The sequence below is a fragment of the Macrotis lagotis genome, chromosome 5 (assembly GCF_037893015.1).
Source record: "Macrotis lagotis isolate mMagLag1 chromosome 5, bilby.v1.9.chrom.fasta, whole genome shotgun sequence".
Taxonomy (NCBI): Eukaryota; Metazoa; Chordata; class Mammalia; order Peramelemorphia; family Peramelidae; genus Macrotis; species Macrotis lagotis.
In genome coordinates, this window is record NC_133662.1 from 74,540,803 (window position 1) to 74,555,645 (window position 14,843).

Consider the following 14,843-nt stretch of genomic DNA (forward strand, 5'->3'; position numbering starts at 1 on the left):
AAATATTCACAGAAAAATCCAGGGTTTTTTTTTCCTTAACAACAGATGTTATAAGAACTGTGACAAATGCATCATAAGGGAAGACCATCAGACTTCTGCTGAGAACTAAGGACCCAAATGATTGACAGTTATAGCAGCTGCTCCCAAGGAACAGCAGCAATCTCCATATTCCAGTATAACCATCTCTATATCCTTGCATATATTTCTCTGCAGCAAGGATAAAGAAGGGAGCTATGTTGAGAGATAAGCTACTATTTCCTCTACTTCCAATATCCTTTCCCTCTGTTAAGAATCAGAAGTAGAATGATTGGTTATCATACTTGGAGAATTAATTCTCAAGAGGAGGCATTTGCTGTTCTATGATTTTTAAATAGCCCACCCACCAGAGCCAACGGACAATGTTCCTGGCTTGGGAACAAGTGTCATTGATGCACATTGACAATTTTGAGGATTATGCCATTTTTATGTGGTCTACACATGTTAATGTAACCATTAGACAGTAATGTGAGGCCTTTATAAATAACTAAAAAGTTGCAAATCACATTGATATTGACAATATGACTTAAAAAACCCTCAAAGATATTTACATAGAGCTAGAATGTTCTCTTTGGAGAGGTAGTACAGTTGAAAGACCCTGCCCATGCTGCTTACTACTATCTGTGAGAGCCTCATTTGCTTCATCTATAAAATGAATGGGAAGAACTAGATGGCCTCCAAGGTTCTTTAAAAGCACATGGATGGTACAGTGGATTAAAAAAAAAATTTGGAGTCAGGAAGATCTGAATTCAAATGTGGACTCAGACACTTACTGATCCTGGGCAAGTCACTTAATCTGTTTGTCTCAGTTTCCTCACCTGTAAAATGGGGCTGCTAAAAACATCTTCCAAGGTTTCTGTGAAGATCAAAGGACAGCATATTTATAAAGGGCTTAGCACAGTCCATAGGACAGCTATGTAAATGTTTATTCCCCTTCTTCCCTTTCCAATGATACTATTTACTATCCAGTTAAAAATAGGAGTTTGCATTCAGCAAAAGAGGCCCCATTCAGAGGTCAATAAGGAAAATCATTTCAAAGAATATTGGGTCACATTGCCTTCCAGTCTTTGTGATAAGCTTTAGATAAGGAGTCCTCCACAGCAATTTTAGCAGCCTAGATGAAAAGATCTGTTCCAGATGTTTAAATAGAGAAACTGCAGGAAGAACTTGACAAGACCCTACAAAAGAAATCAGTCTATAGGTTAACATAGGGTAGCTTCAGTGAGAAGGTGAGCATAGAAACAGCTGGTAAAAAATATGGTGGAAAGCATTAGAAAACAAAAGAATCCAAACTCTTATTGATTAGTCAGAAGGTTAATGACTCTATAACAGAAATATTTTTTTCTTTAAAAGAGTAAGACGACACTGGCTTTGTCAAGCAAAAAAAAAAAATCACAGAAAATAAAACTGGAGTCAGAATCAGCAATATCTGAGGCAACAATGGAAAATGACCAGCCAGATTCTACCAAATAGTAATAAAGGAAATCTATGCTAGAAGTGATGTCCAAGGTCACACAGGAAGTTATAAATCCAGAATTTGAATACAGATCCTCAGAAATCAAAATTGAGCATTTTCTTAATTGCAGCATGCTGTTTTACTTTAGAGAAGCCTATACACAATGGGTGGTTCCAAGAAGCTGCCTCTGATCATAGGATAGAACTGAAAAAGATCTTTTTTTTTAAGTTTTTGCAAGGCAATGGGGTTAAGTGGCTTGCCCAAGGCCACCACAACTAGACAGTTATTAAGTGTCTGAGGTCGGATTTGAACTTGGGTACTCCTGATTCCAGGGCTGGTGCTCTATCCACTGTGCCACCTAGCCGCCCCCGAAAGAGATCTTTGAAGTCATCAGATCCAACCGCCTCATCTGAAAGTTGAGAAAAACTGAAGTCCAGAGAGGTGGTGACTTACCCAAGGTCACAAAGGCAGTTGATGAAAGAGGTAGGTCCTCTGACTCCAAAACTTGCAATCTTTACATTACATTTACATTACATTACATTACAAAAATAGAAGAAACTCAAAAGCTTTCTCCAGTTGGGTGACCCAAATCATGGAACATTCTATTCTGATATTGTAGCTGCAAAGAAGTTTCCAAGGAAGGTTCCTGTAGGGTGTTGTCAGCAGGAGTTAAGCCACTGAGTTAGGAGAAGGGATAATACCCCAGATGGAGCAACCTCCTAATCAACCTCTTTGCCATGCTAATACCAAATTACAAAATGCACAATTTAGAGTTTCAATTTAAATAGCAATGGAAACAGATGCCCTTAAAGAGAAAAACAAAACAAAAATCTGTGCCTACAAGCTCTTCTCCCAGTTCTGTACATTCTCAAGGTGGCCCCAAATGGAGGATATCCCAGTTGTGCCGTTTTCATTAAAATGGTCTTAAGTCAGAGGTAAAAACTGAGTCAGTGATTTCATCCATAGAGTGTACTCCAGAGTGAAGAAAATTCCTTTACCAATGCAGGTCAGCACCTTCTCAGCAAATTTCAGTCTTAAAGAGGTGCCTGGGACATTGAGAGGTGAAATCACCTGCCTGGGGTCACACAAGTCAGTTAATGAGATCTCAGATCCAGGTTTTTTCTGATTTCTGGACTGGTCGCTAAACCATACAGTCTCTCTTTAGTTTAAGTTAAAAATTTAAATATTGAACATTTATATAAGCTCTAACTCAATAAAAAATATTCTTCCTTTAAGGCTTTGTCAGCAATGCTAATAATGCTCACAGAAGCAACACCCAAATTGTAGGAAATCTTGAATAATGCACTTTGTAGAAAAAAGAAACATTCTCCAGTATGTGGCATGAGTTGGAGAACTGGAAATGCAAGGATGGCATTTGGATCAAGATTTTTTTTCTTGCCCTACTGAAATCTTTATCAACATTCCTCACAAATGCTGTCCATTAATAACTGACATTTAAACAGGGTTTACTATATGTATCAGGTATTAAGTACTTAAAAATTATCTCATTTGATCCCCACTAGAAAGGAAGTACAATCAGTATCCCCATTTTACATAAGAGAAAATTGAGGTTAACAGAGGTTAAATGGCTTACCCAGGGTCACACAGGTAATAAGTGTCTGAGATCACATTTAAACTTGAGTCTTCCTTGCTCCAGTGGCACCCTATCCACTACCCTACTGAGCATGTGACCTCCGAGATGTGACCTCCGAGAAACTCTAACCATTTCTAAAATTTAATAGCATTTTCTCATTCTAGTTACAAATAATTAAAGCATTTGCTAAGAAAATGAATGAGACAACTCTGATATTTGCAAAAAGACATTCTCTCTTTTCCCTTATCCTTTTATCTAGAATGAAAAGTGACCTGATACTTTCTCTAATAAGGATGCCTTCCACCATCAACCATAGGAAAGAGGGACAAAATATCTTAGGTAGGATCTACCATCTGTAAAGGTCTGCAGTAGTGCCTTACAAACAGCTAATCAATTAGCACATGATAGGATTTAGCAAATGTACTAAAATGGGAGTACATACATACATACTCTCTGTCATGCTGCAGAAATAGCTATTTCAATCTTAAAGAGTTGCCTATGACACTGCGAGGTTAAATCACCTGCTCTGGATCACATAGCCCAGACAATTCTAACCTACATAGCCATTTCTGCATTATTCATTGAAGAGCTTCTTTGATTAAAGGTGCTAAGAGGAAGGAAGCACCATTACCATCTTAACAGTAGAGTTTTAAATGCTCAATTATATAAATGAAAACAGGTTGAAATTAATGTAGGCATTAAATTCTATATTTGGCAAAGATCTTAGGATGTACATGAACTGATCCAAAAGAACAACATGCACTATGATTTCAACAACGTAAATGACAAGAAGGAAGTTTACTGTTTTTCAATCATATCTGACTCTGTGACTTCATTTGGACAAAGGCACTGGATTGATTTGCCATTTCCTTCTCCAACTCATTTTATAGATGAAGAAACTGAGGCAACCAGGGGTAAGTGACTTGCCCATGATTATTCAGCTAATAAGTAAGGCTGAATTTGAATTCGCGTCTTTCTGACTCCAGACTGAGTATGCAATCTACGTGCCACCTTAGCTTCCTAATGAAAGGAAATTAACTTTCTAAATTTAGTAAATGAAAAATCAGAAAAATTCTAGATAACAGATCTCTTCTCACAGCAGAAAAGTGAAGAACTAGAACAGAATGCTTTCCAGTAGGATCACCATATGTGATATTTGCTGAAAGAAAAGATTTGATATTGAGGGATGAAAGAGTTTTAATTTTTCCTCAAGAAATGACTATAATATAATATAAAGATGAAAGACATCAAAAAAATCATTTAAAAAATAACTTAAAAGAGAACAAGTCTTCTACAGCTCAAGGGAAACAGATAGAGCAGACCTCCTTTGTTAATCATCTCTTTAACTCTCCATTCCCTTAGCAGTAATCAAAAAGCATTTTTAAAGCATCTACTCTGGGGCAAGCACATTGTTGGCTCCAGGGAAGACAAATAAAAGAGGATCCAGGCATCTGGAGGATCTGAATTCAAATCAGACACTTACTGGTTATCTGACCCTGGGCTAGTCACTTCACCCAGTTTGCCTCAGTTTCCTCATCTATAAAATCAGCTGGAGACGGAAATAGCAAATCACTATAGTATCTCTACCAAGAAAAACCCAAAATGCAATCAAAAGGAATCAGACAATAACAAGTACAATTTTAAAAAACAAAACAAACCCCACCCTCAAGACATTCATATTATAATAATTGTAATTGGGGAGACAAACATACAAAAGCATATATACCTTCCTCTGTATTTTGTTTTGAATTTGCTTCTTATGTGCCTGTCAGTCAATTAGCATTTATTAAGTGCCTACTATATACAATTCCGCTGTGCTAAGCCCTGAAGATACAAGAAAAGGAAAGCACCAGTATCTGCTCTTTAGGTGCTCATAGCATAAGGGGGAATCTAACATAGAAACTATATATATATATATATATATATATATATATATATATATATATACACACATATATACATATATATGTATATGTATATATGACATATTAAAGATAATCTCAGGAAGAAGACACTAAAATTATAGAGAACTGGAAAATGAGAAATCTAAGGACAAATAGCTTCAATTAAAATTAAAATAATATAAATATAATATGTATATATATAAAATATAATAATATAAAATAACAGGAATAGTTATTATTTAAAAGAGTAAGAACTGAATTTGCATTAGGGGGAGAGGGGAGAAGGGAAGGAGAGGGAAGAAGGAAAGGAGAGGAAGAAAGATTTGGGACTGCTGCAGTCAGGAATGTGTTAGGCAGCTAGATGGTGCAGTAGATAGAGCACTAGTCAGAGTCAGAAAGAGGGGAGTTCGAATTCAGACTCAGAAATTTACTAGCTGGTGACCTTGGGCAAATTATTTAACCCTGATGGCCTCCCATTCAGATCTTCTCTGGTTGTCCTGATTCCTATCTGGCCACTGGACCCAGATGGCTCTGGAGGAGAAAGTGAGGCTAGTGACCTAGCACAGCTCCCTCTCATGCTTGTCATGGCATCACCTCCCTGATGACATAGTCTTCTTCAAAAATGAAGGACAACCATTAGGGAGTCAAAAAAAAGAAATTAAGAAAATGATCAAGTGAGGCAAGAAGACTGCAGCGGAATTATCATAAATCTGTAGTGAAACCAATTGTTTTTGTTATTTACAACAAAGTGGGGAGAAGCAGAGAAGAAGAAAAAAGATGGTGATTTTTCAAAGGACGGGGGGAAAAAAAGGGTAACAAAGCAAAATGGCATGGCAAATTAGCAAGAATTAATCTAGCCGAACAAACCTAGACTAGCAACAAACATAGAATGACGAATATGTTAGAAGACAGAAGAATTAGAAGAGGGGAGTACCCAACAATGAGGACAAGCAGAAGTATGGAGAAAAACACAGTCTCTGACTACATCATAATTTTAGCCAGGATCACTCCCAAACCTGCAAAAAAACAGGTCACTCATTCCTGTTCTACAAATCTAACTATGACTCTCTCATGCTAATACTTCAAACTTTTAATGAAGGTAGAAATACTGATACTACTTTAAAAAAAAGGAGGAAAAGAAAGAAAAGAGCATTAGTTAAATCACTTTAAAAGAGTAGAAGAAAATTCAGAAAAGGACATTGAAAAATATTCACAAACACACACACACACACACACACACACACACACACATACACACATCATTTCCTCCCCATCAATACACATATAAAACCCAAAACCAAACAGACATAAAACAGTTTCTCACCTGAAAGGAGTTCATACATTGAAGAGAAGGTGGCAAAGAATCATTACTCCTTGATAATATCAACAATAGCTCCAAGCAGGTTTGGGAAGGCAGGACAAGGGAGTGGACTCCAATATCATTTTCCCATGAACTGGCAAGTCTGGAACACATAAATATTCACATTTTCATGAAAGCTTTTTGATTAAGAAAACTCACAATCTAATATGAAGAAGAAAACGGTTAGAAACAAATAAATGTCAAAATGTTCAAATCGAGAGAAATACTAAATGGAGATATTAAAAAAAATCTACAGGTATGAATACAATTGAGGGAACAGCTGTCCAAGATACACTCCCTGTACTGCTCGTAGAAGACAAGGTTTAAACAATTTTTTCCAAGCCATCAGTTCGTTTTCAAAAGTATATGAAGTGTGACTATAAAGTAATAAGAGTGATTCTCTGTGCAGCTGGTGGAAATAGCCTCATTACTTCTAGTTACACTTCACATATGTGACACAGAAAGATAGGAAGCAGGCTAAAATCTAAGCAGGTAATAGCTGTCCCAAAATTTATTTACTAGAATCATCTTTACTCTACATTGTTAACTAACATATTTAGTCAATATTGTCTTCACACCCACCACCTACCCTAGATTTCCCTTCTCATAAATCCCCAAAATATTAAAATAAAAAGGTTTCCTTTCTTTCCTTCCTCCTTTCTGTCTTTTTTTCTTTCTTTCTCTCTCTTTTTTCTTTCCTTTCCTTCCTCCTTTCCTTCCTTTCTCTCTCTCTTTCTTCTTTCTTTCCCTCCCCTGGAGGCTCTCAAGCCCAAGGGTTCTTATCTTTAAACCTGTGAACTTCTTTCAATAAAATTAATTTTTCAACTTCAATAAAATTAGTAATGTTGTGGGGGGGAGGTTTGCAAGGCAATGGGGTTAAGTGACCTGCCCAAGGTCACACAGCTAGGTAATTATTAAATATCTGTGACCAGATTTTAACAGGTCCTCCTGACTCCAGGGCCAGTGCTCTATCCACTGTGCCACACCTAGTTGCTCCAATAAGATTATTTTCTATTCTAATCTAAGGGTAGCCAGGAGGTGCAATGAATAGACAGATCTGAAACTGGAGTCAGAAAGACCTGAATTCAAATCTTGCCTTTGATGTCTACTAGCTATGTGATTCCAGACAAGTAATTTAGCCTCTACATCAGTTTTCTCATGTGAAAATGGGGATAAAAATAGCAGTTAAATCCCAGGGTTGTTGGGAGGATAAAATGAGAATAGAGTTTTGCAACCCTTCAAGTGTTATACTAATGCTATTTATCATTATCATTAGCAATTCTGAGTATGCTTATATTATGCATTTAAAAAATTATTGTAAGATAGGGTCCATAGCTTCACCAGATTCCCAACGGGGTCCATAACACAAAACAGTAAGAATTCCTGCCCTAAAGGGATTTTTGAAGGACTTTTTTTTTTGGTGTTTCTTTGTGTTTGGGTGGGGTTTTGGGGGTCTTTTTTTTTTTTACTTTTTTAAAAAGCAATTTTTTTAATTGCAACAAAAGTATTGCTGGGGGATGATACATTATGCACTTGTTATCTGGTAAAAATCTGTTTTCTCTCTGAAACTGAAAATAAAATCTTTACTGAATGATAGAATTCTGGACTAGAGGGAAGAAATAGCTTGAATGCCTTGTCCACAATGTCTTTTCCACAGCAGTTTAACTAGAATAGAAAAATGCAAACCTTTTACATTTAAAATGACTATCACTATAATTTGAAATTATTCTAAGAACTTCTAATCATCATTGATCCTTTTAATACTTATATGACAGCTAAAATAAATTAAATTTAATTTTAGCAGATGACTGTTGATACTGATATATAAGAAAGAAGGAAGGGAGGAAGAAAATTATTTAGAGAATTTTACTGCTCAAAGCTCCTTTTCCCATGTCCAAAGATGATGGCAAATGAAATTGCTAAAAGGAAGTATCTGTAGCAGATTTCATTTTCCAGAATTCTTGAGTCAAGAATGAGGCAACAATATGGTAAACTTAGCTTTAAAATCAAGAACAAAGGGCTGGGAGAATGATAAAGGCAAAACATGAAGCTGTGTTTGGTGGAAGACACGAGAAAAATGAACGACCTTTTGGGGCAAAGATCATGGCATCCCAAGGCAAAGAAGTCAGGTCCCACTATACCTGCGTATTCTTCTCTCAAAGTGATCTACCTCTTTCCAGTCTGGAGAATTATGGGAAATTCAATTTTATGCCTCCTGAAGGTATATAAGCTGTACAACTCTTTGTGTAAAGATATAGAGAATATTTTACTGTTGATTCATTTCATGTTATTTTTCACATCATGTTTGAATTAATTAAATGTTATTACACTTTGATTTATATCCTTTTGGCAAGTCTGGTGATAAAATAATACATCAGATGGTGTCTTGGACCCTGGTTTAATTATCATCCCAAAATAGTTATTTTGAACATTGGAGGAGCTAAGTGAAGCTCGTTATATACAAGCAAATTTCAACTTCAACAACCATCTATTAAGTATTATGGTATAAAAATTACTGTTAAATTCTGGGACAGACACAAAAATTGAAAAGCCCTTGGATGGTTCACAACAATCTAGTGACTTCCTTTCCTTTCCACACTGTAGCAAAAAACTGTAATGAAGAATGAATATGTGAATCTTGCTAGGTAGACGCTCAAGTATTTTACAGTGTCTATAATTATTTTAAATTGAATTTCCCTTTCTATTTCTTCTTACTAGACTTTGTTCAAATTTCTCTGGCTTTCAATGAATGGTCAGTAATAGGCCCCAGTCCAAGTCTTCTTTGCTTATTGTTTGGGTTTTGATGACTTATACAGTGAGTGCAAACAGAAACTGTTTCTGTTCTGGATGGAAATTCAAAAAGGTCCCTCCCAGACTGGTATCTACGTAATGGTAAACTAGGATATCTAGTTCTCTTTTACCTCATTTCATAGCTCATCTTGAAACACTGAATAGATATTGCCTCAGAAACCTGGGGAAAAACTGTAACTTAAAAAAACTAAAGTCACGCTCTGCATGCTGAACCAGTCATCTTGACCTATGTCTTGTCACCAGATTATGATAACTCTGGAGGGAAGAGTCTCTAGAGTACAAAAATGCAATCTTTTACCTTTGTAAGATTATTACCATAATTTGAAATTATTATAAGAACCTCTGAATTATCATTGATCCTTTAAATACCTGATATCTCTACCTCACTTAAATCCAATTCAAGAGCAAGTCAGGACAGTGCCCTTGTGATGGAAGGACCCTCAATAACAACATGGAGTGACCATGAAAGTGTAACACAGGTATAGTAAAGAGTTAGCAGTGGCATGGGGCGAGGGGGGGGGAAGAACAGTTCCAATTGGGGAAGAGGCAGCATATACTTGAGCTGAATTTTACAGAGAAGTTTTAGATAATAAGTAACAACTGTTAGAAAGGAAGAGAGACAGAGAGATCTAGAAGAGTAGGTAGTATTTTAAAAGTATATGTGAAATACATATATATATATATATATATATATATATATATATATGAGTGTACACACACACACACACACACACACACCCTAAATTTTCCTACAAAGAGACCACTCTGTTATCACAATGATGGCTCTCTGGAGAGTATACGGTTATACTTAAGCTAAGGAATGCTAACCCTACATAAAAGAATCAAAAACAAGAAGTGTACTGAATTTGCTAATAGCTTCTGTATATTATAAGCTTTCTGTTCTGAGTGTTTAGGGGTTTTTAGAGGGGGTTTTTTGGTTGCTACAAATTCTTTTTTACATTTACTGCTGTAATTTTAAAAAATGGCAAAAATAGGATAAGAAGGATGGGAAGGAAAAATCAAGTAAAAACAGGTAGTATAATGTAGGAGTAGAATGGGGAAGTAAAGAAGGCAGGGAGTGCCTTATTCTTTATACTGTCATAATATTCGGTTTTAATTATTTTGTGGCAGTTGTTCTTCCCATTTACATCACTGAAGTCATTGTGTATATTATTTTCCTGGTTCTTATTTACTTTGCTTTGAATCAAATTATGTAAGTTTTCCCATGCTTCTTTATATTTATCATGGTTGTTGTTTCCTACAGTACAATAATATTCCATCATATTCCTGTACCACAGTTTCTTAGACATTCCCCAATGGATGAGCATTATTACCTTTGTCCTGATTAGCTTTCTACTGTACTTTCCAAATTTCTTCTCTCTTCAAGTTACCATTCAAGTTATGAGGAAATGGAGACCATTTGTTGTTAGCACGTTCTCCTCCCTAATGTTATTCCTCTAACCCAACAATATTTCCTATTTTCTCCTTCTTTCCTCCAGTATTCGGGGGGGGGGGGGGGGGGATAGAAGGGTGATTACCTTCACTAAAGCTATCCCTCTACTTTTGTCTTTGATTTCCTATAGGAATTTGGCCTTTGGAGTTTCTCCCCCCTCTCCCTCTCCCCACCCCTTTCTTTCTCTTTCTCCCCACCAATGACTCTTTCCTTATAGTCTACAGACATATGTTGTCTTATTAATGTCTATACTTGTTACAATATAACCTGGCCCCAATAACAATGAGTATCATTATACTAAAATTATACAGGATGCAAATGTTTCTCTAAGAAGTTAATAAAAATGAATTGTGAGGGTAGAGTTAAAGCCTGACTGGAAAATTGATATAACTAATAAAGTTGGAAAGATAGACTGTTTAGAAAGTTGCTGAAAATTCAACCTTCAGTGATGAATACAAGTATCTTAGCATTTTGCAAAGCACTGAAAAAGAAGTGAAAGAACCTGGTTCTAACTGCAGCTCTGTCACTAACCATTCATGTGATTTGGAACAAGTCATTTAACCTCCCCTAAGTCCAGTTCTTTCATCTTCAATAGTGGAAGATAATTTCTTCCCTACCCATCTCACAGGCTGCTAGAAAATAAGTTTTTAAAGCTGAAGGCAACCATCAAGTCCAACCCCTTCATTTTTGTTGAGCTTACAGACTCAGAACACATAGCTAATTGTTGCCACAGTTAGGATAGGAAACTAGATCTCCTGACTAGTAATCTGCTGCTCCTTCTACTACATCTTGTTGCCTTTGTTATGAGACTCAAACTTCACTTGAATGCATTCATATGAGTGCAACTGTTTTGAAAATCATAAAATGACAAAGAAATGTAAAGTGGTCCTTGGAGTCAGAAGGTTTGAGATCTTGCATTAATATTTATTTGTTGAAATGCTGGATAAGCATCTTCATTCATGTGCATACACACTCATGTGTCTGTGTGTGTGTGTGTGTGTGTGTGTGTTTACAATTAATACAATGAAGGCAATTATATTATTAAGCACAACAACATCATGATAAGAGGAGGCAGTTTCAGTTTTAGATTCATTATTTTTTAACAGAAGGTAACTTTCTTGAGGGCAAGAACTATTTCTTATTTTGTCTTTGTTTCCCCAGGACTTTATTCATAGTAGGCACTTAATAAATGCTTTCAGGGGTGACTAGGTGGTGCAGTGGATAGAGCACCAGCCCTGGAGTCAGGAGTATCTGGGTTCAAATCCAGCCTCAGACACTTAATAATTACCTAGCTGTGTGGCCTTGGGCAAGCCACTTAACCCCATCTGCCTTGCAAGAAAGAAAGAAAGAAAGAAAGAAAGAAAGAAAGAAAGAAAGAGAGAGAGAGAGAGAGAGAGAGAGAGAGAGAGAGAGAGAGAGGGAGGGAGGGAGGGAGGGAGGGAGGGAAAGAGAAAGAGAAAGAAAGAAAATGCTTGCAGAATGAATTTTGTAATTGCAAAATATATTAAAACAAATATTTAGGTGTCTACAATGTGAAAGACACTGTCCTAGGTGCTGAATAAGGGAATGATGACAAGAAAACAAGATATCAGAGATTTAGTATTATAAAAGTAAATTTCCAGAGAATGCCATCTGTATCCAGATAAGGAGCTGTGGAGTTTTCAAGGACTATTCCCTTTAATTTAGAAAAAAACATATTTTATTGTCTGATCTTGTTACTTCTTAGACTTTTCCTCTCTTCTTTAAGGATATGATTTCTCTCCAATCACACCCAATTTGAATGAAGGTACAACAGGGAAACAAAGTAAAGACTGACAGATTGCTTTCCGTGGGGGGGGGGGGGGGGGGAGTAAGATTGGGGGGAAAATTGTAACACTCAAATAATATCTTTAATAAAAATAAATTTTAAAAAAGAAAGTGAATCACCTTATATCCTCCAGCTTTACTTTTTTGTGACATCAACTTAATATTTAAGTAGTGTGGATTGCTGCTGTTTGCCCAATAAAAATAATTTCTAATAAAAAAGCAAATTTCAAGATATGTTGAAGGATCAATTTATATCCAAACAAAAGTATGCACATTTATATCACAACACTATAATTAGTCATAATGATTATAAGTTATGAAGGAGGCCAGATCACATATGATTCAATATTTTTAAAGATAAACTGTTATCTTATTATGTAATTTTGCTATCTCTTATACTTTATTTTTCTTCCTTAAGGATATGATTTCTTTCTCATCACATTGGACTTAGATCAGTGTATACCATCAAAACAATGTGAAGACTAACAGACTGTCTTTGGGGGCGGGGGGAGAATGTAAAATTCAAAATAAACAAATAAATTTTAAAAGACATGTGTGATATTGTAGAAGTGTTTATTTTTTAAAATGGTGAAAGATTGAAATGTTTATAAAATTAATTCAATTATCCAGAAAACCCAGTTATGTAGAAAATATGATTCTCTATTCAGTCTGAGTATCTGGCACTTATTTTTTAAAATAGAGATAGGTCAAGCATCAGAACTTACTTGAAAAAATCTAGACAGTGAATCAATCTTGCCATTCTCACCAAAGACATTTTTGTGTATGTGTGTGAACTACAAGGCCTATTTTCCCAAAAGTTAAGACTAGGCATTTTTTTAAGACTATAGATAGGAGGGGGCGGCTAGGTGGTGTAGTGGATAAAGCACCAGCCCTGGAGTCAGGAGTACCTGGGTTCAAATCCAGTCTCAGACACTTAATAATTACCTAGCTGTGTGGCCTTGGGCAAGCTACTTAACCCCGTTTGCCTTGCAAAAAAAAAAAAAGTCTTCTGGGCTCAGAAATGGACAGTGTTGGCTGTGTTGAGGAATAGCTTAGATAAGAGTAAAGAGTTTCAACATCAGAAAACTAGCCACCAGATGATTAAATTTTTTGGAGATGGCAAGTCATTAAATATACTTCGATGATAGAGCAGCAGACCAGGCAGAGAGTACTAAGTATCACATAAGTTTTATTCTGTCAACAGCAGTAATTTAGTTGTTAATACTTTCAACATGCTACCTCTACTCAATAATCAAGGGGTTGATGCAATTCTGGAGAAACTCAACCATATCCATATTGGCATTCTCATTATAAATGAAACCAACAAATACAAACAAGACAGCTAAATCAAAGGCCAACTCCCAGGCCCTTATCAGAGATATGAATAAAGGTGCTGGTAGGGTTGGTTTCCTTACAAATAGTAAACAAATGTTATGGAATGTCTGGTTATCTTGTCTTTCTTCTCTTCAAGATTAATATATAAGTAAACAGGCTACTATGAAAACAATTATAGTTTACATGATAACAAGTATTGTTGAGGGTATAGAAAAGTTCTATGAAGGATTTGACAGATCCTTTCAATTGAGTTTGCCTATACTCATTTTAACTGCAACAAGGATGTTGGCATGAGGAAGTACAAAAACTATACTAGAAAATATGGGGAATGATAAAGGTTTATAAAATGGATAGAAGCTTTGACCCTGTAAAAACCATAAATATTTAAAGAAGAGTAAGTAAGTAATAGACATGATGAGACCAACTGCCACAACAAAAATTAAATCAAACTTATTTTAACAATTTGGAAAATTATCAGTGGTTGTTCCAGAATTGTGCACTTTTAGACCATGAGTTACCTAAAGAAAAGTCAAAGTTTGCTACCTAGTACCTGTGCAATCTTGGGCAATACCTAATCAATTTGAACTTCATTTTCTTCATCTATTAAATAAGAACTCAATGACCTCTGAGGTTGCTTCCATTTCTAAAACAATAAACTCAATTAGTAAAGACTGTTGTTAAGATCTATTTTCATTGAGAATATTAATGGCACTACCACATTTATCCTCAATTACCTCTGTATCCAGTATCCTATACTTGGAGGCGGCAAAGTAGTGCAGTAGATAAGAGTACTCGGGCTGGAGTCAAGAAGACCTGAGTTCAAATCATTTAACTTCAGTTTGCTTCAGTTTCCTGAACTGTAAGATGAGGATAATAATAGCACCTACCTTTGAGGGATCTTGTGAGGATCAAATGAGATAATATTTGTAAAAGTCATTAAGCACAAGGTCTGGCACATAAGGGAAACTTAATAAATATTTATTCTACTTCCCTATATGAAAAAAAAAAGGATAAAGAACACTTAAGAAGATGAAATGAGGCAGTGATTAAAACTACTTTTAAACAAAAAAGGCTGTGCTAATCATTGT

General features: G+C 35.8%; 1 protein-coding gene across 2 annotated transcripts in view; it reads right to left on the reverse strand.

Moving 5' to 3' along the window:
* UBE3D (ubiquitin protein ligase E3D) overlaps nucleotides 1-14,843 on the reverse strand; it is a 198,210-nt gene that overhangs the window by 61,776 nt on the left and 121,591 nt on the right. For both annotated transcript variants that reach the window (XM_074237390.1, XM_074237391.1), the window contains exon 9: nucleotides 6,315-6,453. In XM_074237390.1, coding sequence (XP_074093491.1) covers nucleotides 6,315-6,453 — 139 coding nt within the window. The remainder of the gene's footprint in view (nucleotides 1-6,314; nucleotides 6,454-14,843) is intronic.